A 20,089-nucleotide genomic window follows, 5' to 3' on the forward strand; every position below is an offset into this window, starting at 1 on the left:
GAAAGCAGTTGAGGCTCACCGCCTTGATTACTGTAAACACTGGCCATTTTGGGAGGGAGGTGGTGTCAGCTCATTCCTGGCCAAGTCCTTTGTCCCCATCCTGTGGACATGCTAGAACTACCAGCAGGAGGACAGACTCTTGCCTTGGCGGCAAATGACTTGGGGGAGCTCACCAAGGCACTGGAGCTTTGTATCCCAGGGGTGCACCCACACAGGGAGGCATCCCTGTGCATGCCAGCTCACTTTCAAAACCAGAATCGCATCAGGGGTGAAAAACCACAGTGTTTGACGCCAAACATGACAATTCGGTGGTACCATGATGGAGCTGACTATCTCGAGTTTGTTCAGCAGCCAGCCCATGCTACTCTGTGGACACAGGTCACTTAAAGTAAACTTTGCACTACAGGGTTACTGCTCGGATATATATGTATGAACATATTTATCCACACCTTTAATATAATGCACTCAACCTCCTGAGCTTAGGACAACCATAAGAGTGACTTACTTACATTAAGGCAGTGGTGTGGCTCTGCAGCACATGGTGTGTGCAGTCACTCTTGAGCAGATAGGCTGCTTGTGCAGGGCTGCAATGGCAGACCTGCAGACATACTTTTCCTTGGGTTACCCTGGATGGCACAATATACCGCTGGAGCTCTGGTGACGTCTCTTATCATCCTTGCCCTGGGTATCACTGGTACCATAAACTAGGGATTTACAAGGAGTGATAAGCACCTTGCCAATTGAGTATACCAATTCAACAGATACAGTTTAAGGGAAAAAGCACTGGGGTCTGGTTAGCAGGTCTCAGTGCACTTCCAGATCCACAAAGACAGTATCTAGAGCAATAAGTGGGGGGTGACCATGACAAAAAGGGCACTTTCTAACATGACCCCGTCCCAGACGAAAGGTGATAAGCAGTAACCTCCATCATGGTAGTTCTCATCATCTAAGTGGACGAACCTGGAAAGGCCATCTGCATTGGTCTGGTCAGTCCCTGGTCTGTGTTCCACTACAATGTCCATCCCCTCTAGAGAAATGGACCACCTATAATAACTTGGGCTTTCTCCTCTCATCTGAATCAGCCACATGAGAAGCCTGTGGTCAGTTTGAACTTTGAAGTATATCCCAAACTAGTCGGGTCTTAGCTTGTTCGGGGCCCAAACCACAGCAAAGCCTTCCCTCTCAATGGCACTCCAACACTACTCTCTAGGGAAGAGTTGCCCTAATCGTTGGTTTGTGGCAACACTGCCCCAATCCCATGCTCAGAAGTGTCTGTTTGAACAATTAACTGTTTCCATTAATCAGGAGCTATTACGACAGGTGCTGCGCACATGACTGCTTTCAGGGTGTCAAAGGCTATTTGACAACCGTTTCTTTGAGGTTAACTCAGCGAGAGGGGCCACAATGGTACCCTACCCCCTTGCAAACCTCCTATAATAGCCAGTCAGGCCAAAGAATACCCTGACCTGGGTCTAAGTCTTTGGAGCCTCCCAGTCAAGATTAGTCTGGGTCTTGGGTTGGAGATGTCTTACCTGGCCTCCACCTGCAAGGTGGCCCAGATATACAACAGTACTCTGCCCAATCTTGCACTTGCTTGTGAGCCTAGCTGATGCAGGGCCTGCAAAACTTCTCCGAGGTGCACGAGGTGATCCTGCCAGGTGGAGCTAAAGACAGAAATATCATCTAGATAAGCTGCACTAAGTCATCCAGGACTGAAGAAACGTGATTCACCAGCCTCTGAAAAGTGCCAGGTGTATTCTTTGACCCAAAGGACATCGCCTTAAATTGAAAGTCGCCATCTGGGGTGGAAAATGCATCTCTCCTTTGCTCCTTGGGTGTAGCAAAAAAAATAAATTAATGTGTCTTTGTGTAATGTAACTGGTGCTCATGTAAAGCGCTCCAATACCTTCGGGTCGAGTTTGTGCTATATAAATCTGCAAAAAAAAGCTTGATACATTGAGAGCTTTGAAACAGGGCTGTAGGAGGACACGGGGAGGAAAAGTTACGACCCTTCTGAAAGAGAGCTACAAACAATAATGAATGCTGAATACAAAGCATCTATTTTAGGTTTAAATCTTTTTTTATTGATATCATTTAGTTTATGCTTCAAACAGTGCTACTAGTGATGAGCCAAATGGATCATACATGTACAACAAGGAACCCCAATACAACTCCCTCCTCACCCCCCCCCCCCCAGTACCTTAGGGCCATCCTTGAGCCCCACCCCTTTTTCACCTGTATGTCACCCGGCTGGTGATTTTGAGATTAGGTCAATGAGATATCCTCCTCAGTCTTCCTCACTCAGAATAGCATTAAAAAAATCTGCCCTTTCATCCAGACTAATCGTTGGAAAACTGTAGTAGCCTCCTTGGCCCTTTCCAGATTGGATTATTGCAACACCTTGTTTCTGAACACACAGTGAAGACACCTCCATAACCTACAGAATGCCACAGGGCAGCTTCTTTTGGGGACCCTCAAGTTCCAGTCAACCTCCCAGGTGCTTATTAAGTTACATTGGCTGCACGTAAAAAGGAGGCTCTCTGCATTGCCTATAAAGGCTTTACACGATTCCGGCCCGGAATTTCTTTGGTAACACTTTATCTGGTATGTTCCACATGGTTTCGCTCCTCCTCAGCCAGCTATATCACAGTTCCAAAGGTCAGGAACACCTCATGGGGTGGCAGAAGTTTCACGGCTGGCGCTGCCAAACTATGAAACTCTCTCCACCGTAAATTCAATCAATCAATCAATCAATCAATCAATCAATCAAGTTGAAGTTAAGACCCAATCTGCTCTCGTTCAGAAAATCACTGACAACCTGGCTTGTTGCCAAATAAATAAAACCTTCTGGCCTTCAGTTTGTTAGCAGTGCCAAGACGCCTCTATGCATTTGTTGCACTTTAAAGGTTTTCTTTTCACTTCATTTCAAGCCAATCTGCCAATACCCTGAGGACAAGTCAAAGGTGCTGAGAAATTCGTCTGGCCCCAGATTATAAATAAGCTCATCTGCCCTTTGGGTGGGCATCAGTTTTAGAGACTGCATTTAATCCTTTGTAATCCACACAAATCCTTATCTCTATTTTGGCATCTTTTTGGTTAGGTTTGGGTACCACTACCACTGGGCTAGCCCAGGAACTGTCAGAGGGCCCAATAACCCCAAGCTCTAGCAATTTACTAAACTCAGCTTTAATGCTGGCCTTGACTTTGTAGGCAGTCCATATATCTTGTTCTTGACAGAGACTGTCAACAGTGTTGAAATCATCGGTGCACCACGTTCTGTCCAGAGTTCAAGGAAAAGAGCTCTGCAAACTGGCTGAGGGCATTCCTGCAGTCAGTCTACTGCTGTACAGTGAGTGTCGTATAAGACTAAACCCTCCACTGTACCATCTTGAGTTTGTTGACAAGCAATCAAGGAGAGATTCAGTCTCCTCCTCCTGCCGCTCATCAGTGACCATCAGTATGGTCATGACATAGCTATCTTGGTGTGGTTTTAGGCAATTGAGATGGAGTTCTCTCAAAGGACACCTCAGGGTGCCTAAGTCAACCAACTAGGTGCCCTCCCCTTTCTTTTCCACAATGGGATATGGCCCAGTCCACTTGACCCTATGAGACATAGGCTCCAACACCCACACCAACTGACCTCGTTAAAGCTTAGCCATGGCTGCCTTCTGGTCATACCAGAGCTTTGTGAGCTCCTGGATGGCATGCAGAGTTTTGTTTGCCTTCTTCATGTACTCTGCCATGACACTTTTCTGGTTTTGGTATTTGTTGGTTTTAAATAGCATTTTTTAACTGTTTTATATGGATTAAAGCTGTGATTACACAATCAGGTGATTAAATGATTATAAAGATTTTAAGATATTGTGCCATAGGCAATTTGTGTTTGAAATTGTAAAATTCTATCATATACTGCATATTGTAAACTTATTGCCCTAATATCACAATGAAGATTGATATATAGTTTTAATAAATCAGAGTTAAACTGTGGATAACACTGTCAAGGTCGTTTATTGATCAACGATTGTTTGACTTATATAATTGTTATTGCATTGTGCTTTCTGTGGTTTTACTGTGTCTTTCTTTGAGGAGATTGACATATTGATGTTTGGTGTGAATTTGAGGAAGTACGTTTGAGGTACTACAAGGTGAGAATCATTCCACAGTGGGAATATACTTTTCAGTTGTATGCATTAGCGTAGATCTAGCACATAATCCACTATGACCTGCTGAGGTTGTTTGAGAGGCTTCTACTAACCTTCGATCACCAAACTTAGAAGACAGCTTACAGGGTGTCCAAACCCAATTCTGAGGAACCTCCCTGTATGCAAATAAGAGGCAAGGCAGCAAGCTCTCCTCTTGAGCTTGTTTGGGAGTCCCTGTATCATCCCCTTAATGGCCTTGTTGAATCTCTAAACCAAGTCATTAGTCTAGGAGTAATAGGCAGTTGTGAATTTGTAACTCACTGCACATTCCTCCTACATAGCCTTCAGGTATGCAGGCATGAAGTTTGACCCTCTATCAAAGACTACTTCCTTAGGGAACTCCGCTTTGGTGAAGATACCAAGCAGGGCCTTTGCTACGGCAGGAGCAGTTGCAAGGGGAATTGCTTCTGGATATCTAGTGGCATGTCTACTACCACTAGTATAAATATTTTTCCAGATGCAGTAGGAGGGTCAAGGGGCCCAACCATGTCAATCCCTACTCTCTCAAAGGGAGTCCCAACCACAGGTAGTGGAATTAAAGGAGGCTTTGTAGTTGATCCTGTCTTGCTACTGGCTTGGCATGTTGGACAGGAGCCACAGAACTCCTTAACCTTCTCAGATGTCTGGGGCCAATACAAATGGGGGACTAGCCTCTCCCAGGTCTTAGTCTGTCCCAGATATTCAGCGAGGGGGATGTCAGATGAATGTAAGAATGAATTCCCTGTGTGCTTGGGAGACCACCACTCTCCTGGTGGCCCCTGGTTTGGGGTCCCTGACCTTAGCATAAAGGAGCCCACCCTCCCAATAGACCCTATGATCCATTCACATCACCCTCTTCTTGGCTGGCAGCTGCTGCCTCATGTTCTCTAGGATAGGGCACACATTTTGTTCTGCGCACAGGTCCTCTCTCAAGGGTCCCCTTGCATCAAGAATATCTGCCAGTTCAGGTCCAAACTCCTTAGCTGCAGTTCTCTTCTCAGGCATCAAGGCATCTTCCTCAGAAGACTTCTCCCGGAACATTGGTCTGTTTGGAAGCTGCACCATCAGTCTTCCAGCCCGTTCCCTTTTTCTTGGGCCATACTTTCAGGCTCCAAGTACTCTTGACTACTCTTACTTGCAGCCTGTGCTCTTGTAGCCATACACACCAATTCAGGGTGGCACAGGATATGTGCACGGACTCTCTTTTCTACTTCTGCCCATGCAGAAGTCTACTGATCACTGCTCAACAGACATGGAACTAGTAAGGTCGGGGAAACAAACATCTTCTCTGGGCCAATAACCCCTCCCCATTCTAAGCTAACCACAACCAGTGGATGTCTTCATCTCACTGTCAGCATTGGTAATTTGGTGACTAGCACCGGGATTGTTTTTCTCTTCGGAAGCCAATTTGGCTGTCACCATGATAAAACTGGCTTTTGTATCCCTAAGAGCTTCTACTTCAGTCCCATTCATTCTAGGTTTCTGCGTGTACCTATACAGGTCATCAGGAAGAGTATCCAGAGGTTCAAAGTCCACCCCACCGAGGGGAAATAAAGTAGTCTCTGTGTATCCTCTGCCTCTCCAGATACACATCCATTCCCATGCCCAAACTAGCTAAACACTTGGAATGTCCACCTGTAGGGGACTTCTTGGTGAATGCTGGATCGCCCTGGTTGACTACAGTCAAGGCACAGCTCAGGCTTCTTGGGATCCCAGCCTCTACCCTGATATCCCTTTCCTTGAACTGGCCAGAGTCTCTGGCCCACCCTCCGGAGAAGACTTTTGTGGGCCTTTAGAGATCTCCTTTTTTTTAATCTTTGTCGGTGGTCACCTCCTTCCCCTCTTGAGAAGACTACCACCCTTCTTGGGGTCACTCCCGCCAAACAGTGACTTCACTTTTACCTAGCTGATAGAGTGCAGATTGTCTGTCTTCCTCCTTTAACCTCAAGCTTAAAATAGCGGAAATACAGGGTACCTCAAGGCTCAGCACTTAGCCCCGCTTTATTTAACATAACTATGTGGCCCCTTTGGCCAATGTACTTGAAGATAGGAGTTTTCAATGTAGTGCCATAGGCAGACAACTTTGTCAATAAGACATGTCATGTCAATAGGAATTTATAGAGCGCACATACACCAGGGAGGTTTCATGGCGCTGGTTTGGTTGAAATCAAAGTCCCTGAGAGAGAGATTAGAAAGCCTGTCGGAAGAGCTAAGTTTTTAGAAGATTTCTGAAGTCGAGAAGATTGGTGCAGAAGCGGATTTCCGAGCAGAGAAAATTCCAGAAAGTGGGGGCCAAGGTGGAGAACCTGGGACCACCAGTGCGCTTCCGTCTAAAAAGGGGATAAGAAGAACATTTTTATGCACTGAGCGAAGATTACATGTAGGTACGTATATATTAATCATGCTGTTAACAAATTTCGGGCTCTTTCCGTTGAGTGACTTAAAAATAAGACATCCAATCTTAAAGGCACACCGCTGAGCAACCGGCAGCCAGTGAAGTTGCTTCAAGAGGGGAGTAATGTGTTGATGCCGAGGCCGGTGAGCAATCAGACATGCGGCCTGGTTTTGTACCATCTGTAAATGTTTTAAGAGATAGAGAGGGATGCCAAAGTATAATGAATTGGCATAGTCGACATACGACATGACCAAGGCAATAGTCACCTATATCCGAGCGTCGTGGGTGAAGAATCTACAGATCTTTTTTTTTTTTCGACGTTGGAAGAAGCAGGTGGAGATCACTGATCTAATCTGAGGCTTCAGAGTAAGATTATGACTGATGACCACCCAGGGGCTTTTAGCCGAGCTAGAAGGGACAGGGGACTGGCCCAGCTCCCTGGGCCAGAAATGGGGTCCCCAAGGATTTTTATCGATACCACCAGTTAGAACCAGCTTTGTTTTGTCCGGATTAAGTTTCAGATGGTTCTCGTTCATCCACTGGCTGATGAACAGCATGGTGGATTGAAAAGATTGGACTGACTCAGAAGAATCACTAATGGAGAAAATAAGTTGAAAATCATATGCATAGTTGAGGGTGCAGACTTTACGCTCCTTCCGATGCATGGACAAGAGGAAGGAGGTAAAGATTAAACAACTGGGGAGAGACGGAGGAGCCCTGAGGGACTCCACAAGAGATTGTAACTCTGGGGGCAGTGAACTGAGCTGTGCGAATTGCCTGATCCACAAGAGATTGTAACTCTGGGGGCAGTGAACTGAGCAGTGCGAACTGCCTGAGAGCGATTCTGCAAAAAAGAGTTGATCCAGCTTAAAGCAGGTCCCGAGATTCCGGCGTCCCTGACACTGTCGACCAAAAGAGAATGGTCGACTTTGTCAAAGGCCGCGGAGATCAAGCAGGACGAGAGCCTGTGAAGAACCACTATCAGTCTCACTGCTGAGGGTATCCAGTACTGTAAGGATTACTGCCTCGGTCGAGTGTACCGGGCAGAAACCTGCTTGATGGAGATCAAGGAATTCTGATTTTTCCAAGAAGTCAGTGAGACAGCCTGTGACATAAGCTTTCAATATCTTGGCCGGATAGTGAAGGAGAGAGATAGGGCGGTAGTTAGTCAAAATTAACGGGTCAGATCCCATCTTTTTCAAGAGGGGAATGACAATAGCCTCTTTGAAGGTTGCAGGGACAACACCTTGGGATAAGAGATTTAGAGTAGGACTAGAAAGGGTAGTGAAAATGTCCTTCAAAATGCTAGGAGGGCTGCAATCAATAAGTGATCCAGATTTTACTTTTGAGAGAAGATTTAAAAAGGTATGCTCACATTTTGTGGGGAAGTGCGAGAAAGTACTGTGGTTAGTAATGGGAGGGGGGTCAGGGGACAGCCTTTGACTGACAGGGATACTGGACTTGATTTTTTAAATGTCGATAAAGAAGAGATTTAACGTGTTACAAAAAGTTTGAGAAGGAGGGGGTTTACATAAGGTTCTTTTGGGGTTGGATAACTCATTCACAATGTGGAAAATCTCTTTCAAACGGTTACTAGCCGACAGAATTTTGGAAGAGAAATGCGCCGCTTTGGCCTTAAAATAGATTTTTTGTAAGTTGTTAAAAAGTTTAAATAGGACTGTTAGTCTTCAGGTTTTTAATTGCCTCACCACTTTCTTTCCAGTTGTCTTTGGGCTAGTTTTTGATGTTTCAGTTCAGTCGAGAAACATTTCTGAGCATCATGGTGGCGGGGGAGTGGATCTTTCTGAGAGGAGTGAACTTATCACTCGCGGCCAGTAACCAACTAGTGAGCTGTGCATCAGCCAGATCAAGTAGGGAATTACCCGGAGGGGCTGAGTTTGTGAGGGAATCAAGAAATAAAGATTTATCAATCTTGTTCCATTTTCTCCGAGTACACCCAGCTAGATTAGGGTTTTTACTCACAACATTATCTTGAATAGTGAAGTGAATTATATGGTGGTCAGACCAGGTACATGGGGAGACAGAAACTGGAGACATGTTAATGTTCACAGTCCAGACATGGTTAAGAATGTGTCCCTTAATATGAGTGGCCGTGGGTACCTGTTGGATTACGTTTAGTCCTGTAAGTAGCTCGTCAGCTCAACTTTCAACTAATGCTTTGATTGAGCAGATTGATATAGGTCTGTCTCTTTTAAATAGGTGATTTGGATGAAAGAAAATTGCCTGAAGCTCAAGTCCGCCAAATCAGAGCTCCTTTTATTTGTGAGCTGCGATCCATTCGACCTTCTGGGTGGTGGCCTACAGATCTTGGAAAAGTATCAGTTCCATCCAAAGTGGTTAGAAATATAGGTGTTAAATTTGACCAATAACTTTCTTTCAAACCACAAATTATGGCTATTACAGAAGCTTGCTTTGGCATACTGAAATCCCTTAAAGAGATTCTAAAAATCTTACCAGCCCAGACCTGGAAGCAAATTGTTTTAACTCTAGTCACTTCTAGACTACAATATGCCAACTCACTTTATCTAGGAGTTCCTGCATATTGTTTTCATTTATTATTTGCATATAACATTGCTGATTACAAGAGACACATGCAGTTTTCAGATCATACATTGTACATGGTAGTGCAGTAGAGGGAACAGAATGTAGGTGTTTTCGTTCCTCCAACTTTCTCCATGTGCACGTCTCTACACTCCTGCATATTTAATCAACAAACTGCAACTGGTACAAAATGCACCCACAGGGACAATTCTTAACCGCCCTAAGACTCAATCTATCCGCACCAGCCTTAAGCAACTCCACTACTTGCCAATAAGTCAACAAATTAAATTTCAAGCCTTGCTGGTTATATCCTGGGTGGCCCAGAAAAAAGACTGGCATATCTCAGTAGGTTTTGTAAATATCAGCCAATAAGAGCCCTGCGCTTTACCAATTAAGGAGTTTTCCAATTACCGAGATTTAACACACCCAGGAGGGGCAGATGCTCCTTTACGCTTTTAGCAGTCAAACTGTGGAAGGGTTTCCCAGTCGATCTTAGAATTCTGACATTGCAAAGACTGAATTCATTGTGCCTTTGTAAAAGCACCTCTTGTATAGCCTATGCTGGTAACACACTTCGCGCAATTATGCTGAAGTCACAAAATCACAGCAATAAGTCTGTTAATTGTTACCTTCCATCAGTATGCAATCCTGCTCAAATTCGGACAACTGTTTGCTACCTCAAATTGATACGCAAGTCAAAAGAGAGAGGGGTTAGTGTTAAGTTTGAATTCAGCCAAAATTCCCAAGGAGTTAAGTGATTACAAAATAAGGAACTCAGCCAGTGTAAGCAGTGGATGTAACCAACTACACAGATTCGCACCATGCTCTTGGCTTAATAAGATAAGCATTTTTACTTCCAATGTGCCATAACGGTCACTCTGATAATGACAACTCTGTGCCAACCCCTGTGCAGCTGCAAAGAGTAGTGATATAGGAAATCGATGTGAAGCATATACTTAGCCCACCTAATCCTAAAACACAGCATCGGACTTTAGAGTACATGTTCTCTGGCAGCATGTGCCGAGGACATGTATAGACATAATCCTACTGCATAAAATGTAATTATTCAGAAACCTGTAACAATTTTGCAGATTATACCTAATCTGGGCTGAAAAAATGAGTAGTATAATAACATTTCTATTGTCTATATAATATTTTTGGAACATAAAGTAGTATTCTCTTGAGTTCTGATGAAGGGTATTCGAAAATGAATACTATTTCTTTATATGATGGGCTCCATTCACACCTTTGGAAGATGACCCGGCCATCTACTCCTTCAAAAGGTATGGCCATAACATGCCAAGGATGGGAGGGGACCTCCCAAGAAGCTGCTATTTAGCACACAAGGGTCTGCAGAATCCCTGTACCAGATGGTCTCTCCCTAGAGATTTCATTAGGAGTGCGGAGGATTGAACTGGGAGGGGCAAGAGAATAGTTGGAAGGAGATACCTTAAAACAATTGAGGCTTTCCATAACAGTTATGAAACGTTGGTGCATGTAGAAGAGGGATTGTTTTGCCAATACAAGATGTGTAACCAGGAAATGAATTGGACCACACTAGAAGCAGCAAGTCTGGTCATTTTAATAGGATTGGCTAAGGTCACGATTGAATACTTACGTACCATCAAAAATACCCAGCTTGATCTACTGCATTGGGCACATTTATTTCAAACTTAAGAGATGTAAAGACTCCATGCCTTAACTGAAAAGCTCCTAGGTGACGAATTGTTGATTTGTTTTCAGCTTTGTCTTGAACTTTTGTCATCCAGTTTGCTCCTGAATAGGTAGTTTGGCTGCTGGGGCAAGGCTCTGCCAAAGAAGTGTGTCCCCCTCCTGTGGAAGAAGGAGCACATATTTTAAAGTTGTGTTAATTGGACTGGAGTTGTGCCAAGAGGAGCCTTGCAGAACGCACAGCTTCCAACATCAGCTATGTGGCACACACATACTGAAAAGCCTGCAGATGTCCCAAAAGGTTGCTCGCCGATGCTAATTAGCATGAATGTCCACATCTGGAAGAAAGCATAAGCGAGGGAAATTGCACATACCCTCATTCCCGGGACAACAGGCATCCTCCTGTCCCCCCAAAAGCACCACAATAGACAAGAGCATAAAGCGACGCGTTGGTAAAAGTCTGCCGCCAATTCAAAGGTGTTTTTCACAGAGCAAGTTCTCCAGACGCAATGGTCCTTCGAAAATGAGCAGCTGATCCACAACCACCTTTAAATCAGCGACTGGTTCGAATATGGGTTGACAAAAATTTTAGCAAACATATGACTAAAATCACTTTCATGTATTAGACGAAAGCACTCGATAAAATTCATAACATATGAGCGGGTCCGTCTCAATGGGCACCGCTTTCCGAGAAGAAAACGAACGTGAAAGCTGTGCACTCCTCCCCAGAGTCAGTGGTAACAGCCATGTTGGTTTTCACTCAGCAAAGGGAGTTGCAAACGTGCGGACCTTCCTACTGCCGCTGCCGCAGCAGAAACGCTTGTTGCCCTTGCCGTTAAACCCTCCAAGAAACGCAAAAAAATCCTCGCCCGTAAAAAAATATTAATATATATTAAGCAGATGCCCCCTACGCCTAATAGTTTACGCGGTACTTTCGAAACAGCATAGTGGGGAAAATCCTACAACGAAAGCTGCGTAAACGGAGTTTGAAGGAATTCTTAGAGACGTTGATTTTTAACAACCAGAGCGGGAGAAAAGTGGCTAATAAATCGGTCCTTGGAAAACACGCCTTCATTCAAGAAAAAAAAAATGAAGAAAAAAAAACTGTACATTACAAAAGAACGTCGCCCTTCTTCACGAGCTCGGAGCCTGACAGACTAGAGAAAAACATCGAAGTGCGCAACACTTTCCGTGAGTGACGGGAATGAGCCGGACTCTGATTGGGTGAAAGGCCGCTTACTCTACACTCCCACCGCTGCGTCACTGAAGTCATTCGCTATTAGAAAGCTCGTCCGGAGCGGAGAAGAACGCCACTGTGAGATGGCGCCTTGGGGTTCGGAGTACGGCTGTAACTGTGAAAATTTTACTGGAAAAAAAACTTCATCGTAGAGGGACGACACTCACTTTCTGTATTCCCCCTCTCATTTTTCTGAACCATGTCCACCAACGTAAAGAAAGAATCTTTTCAGGAAGCGGAGAAGAAACAGCTTGACGGCCATGTCATAGAGCAAAGGACAGCAAGTGTTGTTCAGCTAACCGAGGAAGTGATGCCGGCCAGCCAAAATGGCGAACGCACTGAAACAGACGAACCCGCGCCAGCTAATGGCAGCACGCAGCAAGCGAGGATCAGTACGGCAGAGCGACTCCGAGAGGAACATGAAACTCAGAAGACACCGGATGAGCCCGCGCCTCGGAGACCTTTTCAGATCCCCCGGAAAAACAGAGAAAAGAAAGGTTGTTCAAACTCTCACCCCTCCTCCCCCTTTTCGTGTTTTCACTTGAATCTGTTACCACACGTTACATCAGCTGCATGCTTTCTTCAGAGGTAGCTAGGCGGCAGTAAGGGAAGCAGCAACTGGAAAGCCAGGCAGGTTGTCTTTGAGATAACGTTGGTGCAGACTTCAGACCAGAGTTGCTGTTGAACTCGGCTCAGAAGATGTTGAGGCTGGTAGTTTCCCAATCATGGTGCCAGAAATTAACATTGAATTTGAAGCGTGTAAAACGCTCAGTAATTCTTTATCTGGTTTCATTTTTTAATTTCCCTTTTTATTGAATGCAAACTTAGCCATTTTATTATTAGAAAGGATGGGCCACGTATATGTGGAGCATTCTCTGAAACTTATTCAGCTGAGGCCTGCATTGTAAAAAAGCCTAAACTTTGATTTCCATTCTAAATTCAAATACCTACCTAGATGAAATAATGATAGGTGTGTCTTCCCATGCCTTTATCTTGGATTGGAAAACGCATGGTGGCACTGTTAGATGTCATTGGGTGTTCAAGGTACTACTGAGTGATGTTGCATCTTGACATGTTGAAAATGGGGTCAGGTCAAATAAAAAAAACACGACTTGTATTCTGTGTTACTGCAGTACCTTTCTGTGATGTTTGCTTCAAAATTTATAATTGTTTTTGAGCTTTGATGCCACAAACAATCATAGTGACCATGGAACTACATTATACAATAATAAATAAAACAAATTGGGTACAAAAATAAGCCGGTGTCTGAATCCAGTGTATTTGTCATCTTGTTTAACATTTAGTTCGGAAAATCAAATAAAGAAGAATGCAAAATATACTTTTAAGGACTCCTTTTCCGTCATAGACCTACTTGTTCTACAGCAGTCCTTGAGTCTAAGTGTGGATCGATTGACGTATCGTTATTAACTCAGCACAGGCTACAGACAGACACTTTCGGAAGTCTGGAATGTATCTGACTGAAACTGCATTATAAGAAGTTGAGTTCGTCAACATACCGAAAAGTTGTGCAAGAAATGAAAATGGTTCATATGCTACAAAGCGTATCTGTTTCTGGAAGGATTTTGACAAATTCTTGCTGCCGTTCCGTTTCAATTGTTCGCCACGTAACTCCATTTCAAGACTTTTTTTTTAAGCAATAGTTTAAGGTATTTACTTTGAGGGCGATTTAGCCCATAGAGAAACATCTGGATGGAAACCGTGCCTTTCCAAAGAAATATTTAATGTCACCTGTGGTCTGAAGTGGGCTCCTCCGATTTAAGTTTTTATAGTGTACCGGATATGCAGTCGGACATGACTGAGAAAGTGGCTGTTATTTTTGTTGGAAATTCAGCAAAAGCAATCACATTTTTATTTGTTGGAGAATTGGAAAAAATCTACGTTGGTGTTTGAAATTGATGCAACCTTGGATGCACCTTACAAATGATCTCGGCCTTATGTAAATTGAAGCCAACTTATCCAATAAACATTTTCGCGTGTTAGCTATTTGCATTACCATCTGCTGTTTTGAATGCTGAGCTTCATTTTTCCAATGGTTGTGTATATTGTCTTCAGTTTGAGAGATAGAGGCTTTTTTTTTTTGGACCTCGACTATCTCTCACGTGACGGGACTTCTTCCGATATCTTGGCAGCTCCTCTAATTGTCAAAATTTCAGAAGACTTGGACCATATTGCGCGGCACTCTGACGATTTGCTTTATGACACAGCACTCCTTGTGTTAGGATGAAAATGCCAATTAGATCTCTTTTGCGTTTATTTGCCTGTTCTCTTCTCAGACAAATGTATTCAAGGAAACCAGCGTGGTGTCTTGTGTATTGAAGATTGGTTGATAGAACCGGGCTTTCTGTGGACGGATTTAAACTTCAATCTGGTGATTCCAAGCATTTTCTATTTTTCAAGAGATTTGTTGAGTTTTTTTCAAAGCACTAATGTGATAATTGGGCTTTGTAAAATTGAGGTAATAGATAAAGTTCAGCAAGAAGAACTCTGCACTTCTTGGGAGCATGCAGTTATATTTTGTATCTGCTTGATACTAGAGAAACCACGCACACAAGAATTTTCTTTCAACAAGCAGTTGGTCTGGTATTGTACTTTCCGTCAAGTGGGTTAGTTGTTAATTTGTTTGTAGTGGGACAATAGTTTACACATTATGTTTTGTAATAGGGCTGTTGGCTCAATTTTATTTTTCCCTTGGGAAAAAAAGTGTGATACTTACTTTGTTGCAAGTATCTCACTTTTTAATATGAGGCAAATTGTTGCAATTCGGATGCCTTTTTTGAAAAAAAATTGCAAATATGTTGAGCATTCTGTAGTTTCCTGAAATAATTTTTACAATTTGAAGTGTTCTAGAATGGGCAGAAGTAAGCCAAGGGAAATTCCATCTCTATGTAACCAGAATAGTATGTGGGGTAATTCTTTTGTAGAGTTGGACCAGATGAAATGGAAGGCGACACAGTATCGTAGTCTTTGTATAGTGGAGCCAGAGCATACGGTGAGCTTCATTAACACTGCACTTCTTTCAAGTGGTTTGTTTTTTGATGCTGCCCCGCCGCCCCCAGTTCTTCCAGTTTGGTGATCGATCTTTATTGCATTTGTACAATGCATATTTTAGCTGATGTGGGTTCTGTAATAGTCAGCAGAGCCTGTGAAAATAAATATTTGAGGTAGCTTTCTCCTTGCGGAATAATGCAACTAATAGTGATGTTTTGGGAGGAAATAATATTGTCTTAACTTGAATTGAAGTAGGTGCTGACTGTTTCCCCATTTTGAAGGTAATGTTGGGGTTCCCCACAAAGGTGATAGCCAGTGTATGCTTCTTTCATGATGCTGATCGGGGGGATTAGGTCGGTGATGAAATAGATCTATGAGAGGGTAAGCCCTTATGGGATCTTGAAGTCGATTAAACATTTTCCGATGGGGAGGACAAAAAGCCAGCATTTTTTTGGAGAATGCAGTTCTGACTCCATTTATAGGTTGCCTTAGGTGTCGTTTGCCAGCTTGGAATGGTGAATGCAGTTATAATTGATTTTTTTAGATGGTAGCAGTTCAATTGGGCAATTTCGATAAGAAATAACTTGTCGGACTACAGCGATGTGGGTCTTTTGGTACATATGGATCGGGGAAGAAAGTTCCTTCAAATATCGGCAGCCACGGCCAGGTGAAAGAGCTAAATTGTGTGGTTGCTATCAAAAGCTGCTAAGGGGCTAGTAGAATGAAGGTGGGTAACTCATTCACCATCTCCAGACACTGTCTGATTGGGATCATAGATTTCCTTGTTTTCACTTGGTTTATTGGTCAGATAAGGGACCAAAATGGTTTACCGAATGCTGTAAGCTTTTCATGACCGGTGAACATTTGACGTGGATGTTTGTAAATAGGAAGGTATTCACCTGGTTATAAGAGCAAAAATGTGAATGCCTCAATTGAAAAACTATATATGTGCACAATTAAAATGTAGTTTGCTTTGCCGAATATGCACTGTAACTGTCACATCCAATCCACTGCTGTCATGGGGCTTTGGAAGGTGACAGAGAACCAGGGTTTTGTTGTAGGAAAAGGATATTAGGTTTCACATCATTCTCTGGAGGGTTTGTCAGTGGAATTGTGTTAGTCATAATTAATAATTCCAGATTTGAAAAGTGCGATTCATCACCCCTAAGGGAATCCAGGCGATGGGCCCGTTGGGTAGATTAAGTGAACTATTGCCCGTAGTCAGATGGTACTAAGCTGAACTGCTCCCGGCACAGGGGATCGAACCGTGAGCCTCGTGCTCCAGAGTCAGCCTCACTGGCTGCTGCGCCACACTTCTCCAGTTTGTCCGTTCTAGTTCGAAACAATATGATTTTTCTGCTTTCGTCCAGAGTTAAATCACTGTACTGAAAGTTGGCCTATGTTTTGGTCAATGGGAACTTGGGATTTTAGCCATCTTTACATTTCATAGAGCTGAGCCTTGTTGTGAATCAGCTATTTTACTGCTGATATTGGACTTTCTTTTGTGTGGCGTAGGGGACAGTGAAGTTGGTTACCTAGGAAAATCTCACTACTTTTTGAGTGGGTAAAAAAATAGCTAGTCTTCTGTGGCTAAAGAGCATAGGCGTCCACTGGGAGGATTGACGGTTTTTGTGTTTTGCCGGTTAAAGCTTAATGCTTGGCTCCCCATCTGTAGAATTTAGTATGTCAGGTTCTGTAAAGTTGGGTTGATGGTTATTGGTTGTTATGGTCGTCATTATTCAGAGATGTAGGAGAAAGAAAATATTCCCTGAGTTCTAGATTATTCATGTCTATTATTACTGTGCGTTGAAACTTTTAAGACTTTATCAGTTCAGTAGATCCACTACCGTGGATGTGTCTATAAAGAATCTCTTGTTGAATGCCATGACGTTGCGATGAGTTTTCTGCAATAAGATTCTTGATGGCAGACTTTGCTTTAAGAGAGTGAGTAAATGCCAAAGGCTGTGAAATGAGGGTTATAGTAGTCCCTTTTGTGAAACTTTGGGGGCTGGGGTCTCTCTGTGACTGTTGCCAGATTGGCAGAGATAGCACTTGGAATAGAATATGACCTTGGTCATTGGGTGTTTCAGGTTCAAAAGGCCAGGAAAGCATGTGCTAAGTAAGTGGCGAACAAAGGGTTGGAAGGTTTCATCTCTTGTAGTGCAGCCTGATGTTTGAGCAACTTTCTTGTTCGTTGATTGCTTTTCTATGAAAGGCCCTTTTGAGACCATAGCTAATTCTTTGGTTTTAATTATTAAGGTGGTAAATGACCGAACATAGTTTGGGCAGATTTCGATCATCTAATCAAAGATTTGCTGGGCTGGATTGAAGGATGGATTTGATCAACATGAATTGTTTGCTGTGACAAACGTTGGTCATAGTCCACTAGGTTAAAGTCATCGACTTTTAAAAATGTTTTGTTGTATCAGTCTGCTGGTACGAAATGATGCATGGCTGTTAATTTGTAGCTTCAAGCGATTAGCTGTCATGACTTTCTTCAGATCTAAACTAATGTGAGTCTGTCCAGTCTTCTATTGTGGCTTATATAATTCAACAAGGGTACTTCATTAATTCAATTTTTCTGTATAAATCTTGATTAATAGTTGACAGTTCTTTTTGGATACATTGCTCGGTACCTTTGACGATGAATGCAGGATCTCTTTTTTTTTTTCTTTTTGTTTCTTTTGTCCTTTGTCAGCCCATCCTTTTTTTGGGATGTTATTTCAGGCCTTTTGATAAACTATTTAATTCTTTATAGGGTAAGATTCAAAGAATGTCACATTTTAAGTCTTTATCCTCTAGGAATAACATTTCTATTTTTACCAGCTAATTAGATAATCTTGGTAATGGAAGAATAACACTTCTTGAATTTTAGTCATTTATTTTCTTAATTTGAATACATTACATTCAAGTGGAAAGAATGGAATAACTGCTTTGCAGGAGGAGTTAAAATGCTATTTTATTGGAGTTTATCCGTGAGGATCTTTGTTGACTATTAATCCCAGACCTTTGTCGTCCTCTTTCAAATGACACGTTATTGTAGATCTTTGTTTGATCTGAAACTTTTTGCCTAACTGATTTAGCCATGTTTTGATAATCTCAATACTTTGTCCTGGGCTCCCATTTTTTTAAAATCTGGTCACCAAATTGATAAGTCTGGTTTGTTACATTTTCGGCAAATTATTTTTTGCTGGTGCATTCCCAAATCAAGATTATTCCTTGATTTAAGTGTTGAGACTGTTTAATAATCTTTTTTGTTGGATTCATCAGACTTTGCTGTGTGCTTCAGTATGTTTGCTGAAATTTGTATTTAGCACTTTCATATCTTCAGCGCACTTTAAGTAGTAATTTGAAGGATTTTGTCCAAACCATAATAGTTTCAATCTGTAGAGCCTTCTCCACCCCTAAAATATGCACTTCACCTCAATCAGGGGTTTGTTAAGCGTGACTACTCACCCGTAAGAGTCTCAAGGGGGTGGGGGGCAAGATCCATTCCATTAAGGAGGGGGTCTGTCGAAGAGCCAGGTTTTGAGTTTTTTTGCGAAGATGAAGAGCAATGTCTGTCTGATGTGAAGCGGCAGCACGTTCCAGGCTTTGAACGCGAGTAAAGAGAAAGAGCGGACCCTCGATCTGGTCTTTCTGGTGCGGGGGACCACAACGTAGGAGAGCTGGGCTGATCGTAGGGTCCTTTGGGGTGCGTGGAACTTGAGTTGGCTGTTCAGGTATGCTGGTCCGGTGCCATAGAGGGCCTTGTGTGCGTGGGTGAGTATCTTGAAGGTGATTCTCCCCTCGATGGGGAGCCAGTGGAGTGTGCGCAGGTGCCGGGAGATGTGGCAGTGTTTTGGCAAGTTGAGGACCAGTCTTGTGACGGCGTTCTGTAGCTTGCGGGTGAGGTTTTTGTTTATTCCGGCGTAGAGTGCGTTGACGAGTCTGCTGGTAACCATGGCGTGAGTGACGGTCTTTCTGTGTTTGAGGGGAATTCATTTGAAGGTCTTACGTAGGAGGCGGAGGGTGTGGAAGCAGAAGGCCGAGGCAGAGTTGATCTGAGGTCCATTTGAACTCTGAGTCCAGGATGATACCCAGGTTGTGTGCGTGGTCCATGGGGGTTGGCGGGTTTCTGAGGGCAGGGGGGCCCCCAGGTGTCGCTCCAGGTGTCAGGGTTTGGGCCCATGATGAGTACTTCTGTTTTGTTGATGTGTAGGCGCTTGTATTTCACCCATTTGGCGACGCCTTCCATGCCTTCACAATAGTTGTCTGGCGGTGTTGGGTTTGTTGGATAGGAAGAGGATGAGTTGGGTGTCGTCTGCGTACGACACGTTGAGTCCTTAGGTTCTGACGATGGGTGTGAGTGGAGCCATGTAGACGTTGAAGAGCGTTGGGCTGAGGGAGGAGCCCTGGGGGACTCCACAGGTAGTAGGTGTAGGGTCGGAGAGGAACGGGGGGGGAGTCTGACTCGCTGCGTTCTGCCGGAGAGGAAGTAGCGGATCCATTTGAGGGCCATGTCCTGGATCCCTGCGTCGAAGAGTCTGCGTATTAGGGTGCGATGAGAGATTGTGTCAAACGCCGCTGAGAGGTTGAGAAGGATGAGGACTAAGGTTTCTCCTTTGTTCAGTAGGGTGCGGATGTCGTCTGTTGCGTCGGAGGGCGCTTTCTGTACTGTGTTTTTTTTCTGAAACCGGATTGGGAGGAGTCGAGGATGTTGTGCTCTTTGATGAATGTGGCGAGTTGGCTGTTGATGGCTTTCTCAATGACTTTCGCTGAGAACGGGAGCAGGGAGATGTGTCTGTAGTTTTTGAGGTCGGAAGGGTCCACCGAGGGTTTCTTCAGGAGGGGGTTGACTTCTGTGTGTTTCCAGTCGTCTGGGAATGAGGCGGTCGCCAGGCAGCGATTGACGGTGTGGGGGAGCATGGGTGCGATGGTGTTGGCGGCTCTGTTGAAGATGTGGTGGGGGCATGGGTCTGTGGGAGCCCCTGAATGGATTGACTTCATTGTCTTCAGTGTGTCTTCGGTGGTGAAGGCTGTCCAGTTGTCAAA

General features: G+C 43.8%; 1 protein-coding gene across 4 annotated transcripts in view; it reads left to right on the forward strand.

The window, feature by feature from the left end:
• Positions 1 to 11,565: 11,565 nt before the first annotated feature.
• TASOR (transcription activation suppressor) overlaps positions 11,566 to 20,089 on the forward strand; it is a 939,357-nt gene continuing 930,833 nt past the window's right edge. For all 4 annotated transcript variants that reach the window (XM_086939126.1, XM_086939124.1, XM_086939127.1 and 1 more), the window contains exon 1: positions 11,566 to 12,543. In XM_086939126.1, the coding sequence (XP_086795252.1) occupies positions 12,246 to 12,543 (298 nt within the window). In that variant the 5' untranslated portion in view covers positions 11,566 to 12,245. The remainder of the gene's footprint in view (positions 12,544 to 20,089) is intronic.

Source organism: Lissotriton vulgaris, chromosome 9, assembly GCF_964263255.1.
Source record: "Lissotriton vulgaris chromosome 9, aLisVul1.2, whole genome shotgun sequence".
NCBI lineage: Eukaryota > Metazoa > Chordata > Amphibia > Caudata > Salamandridae > Lissotriton > Lissotriton vulgaris.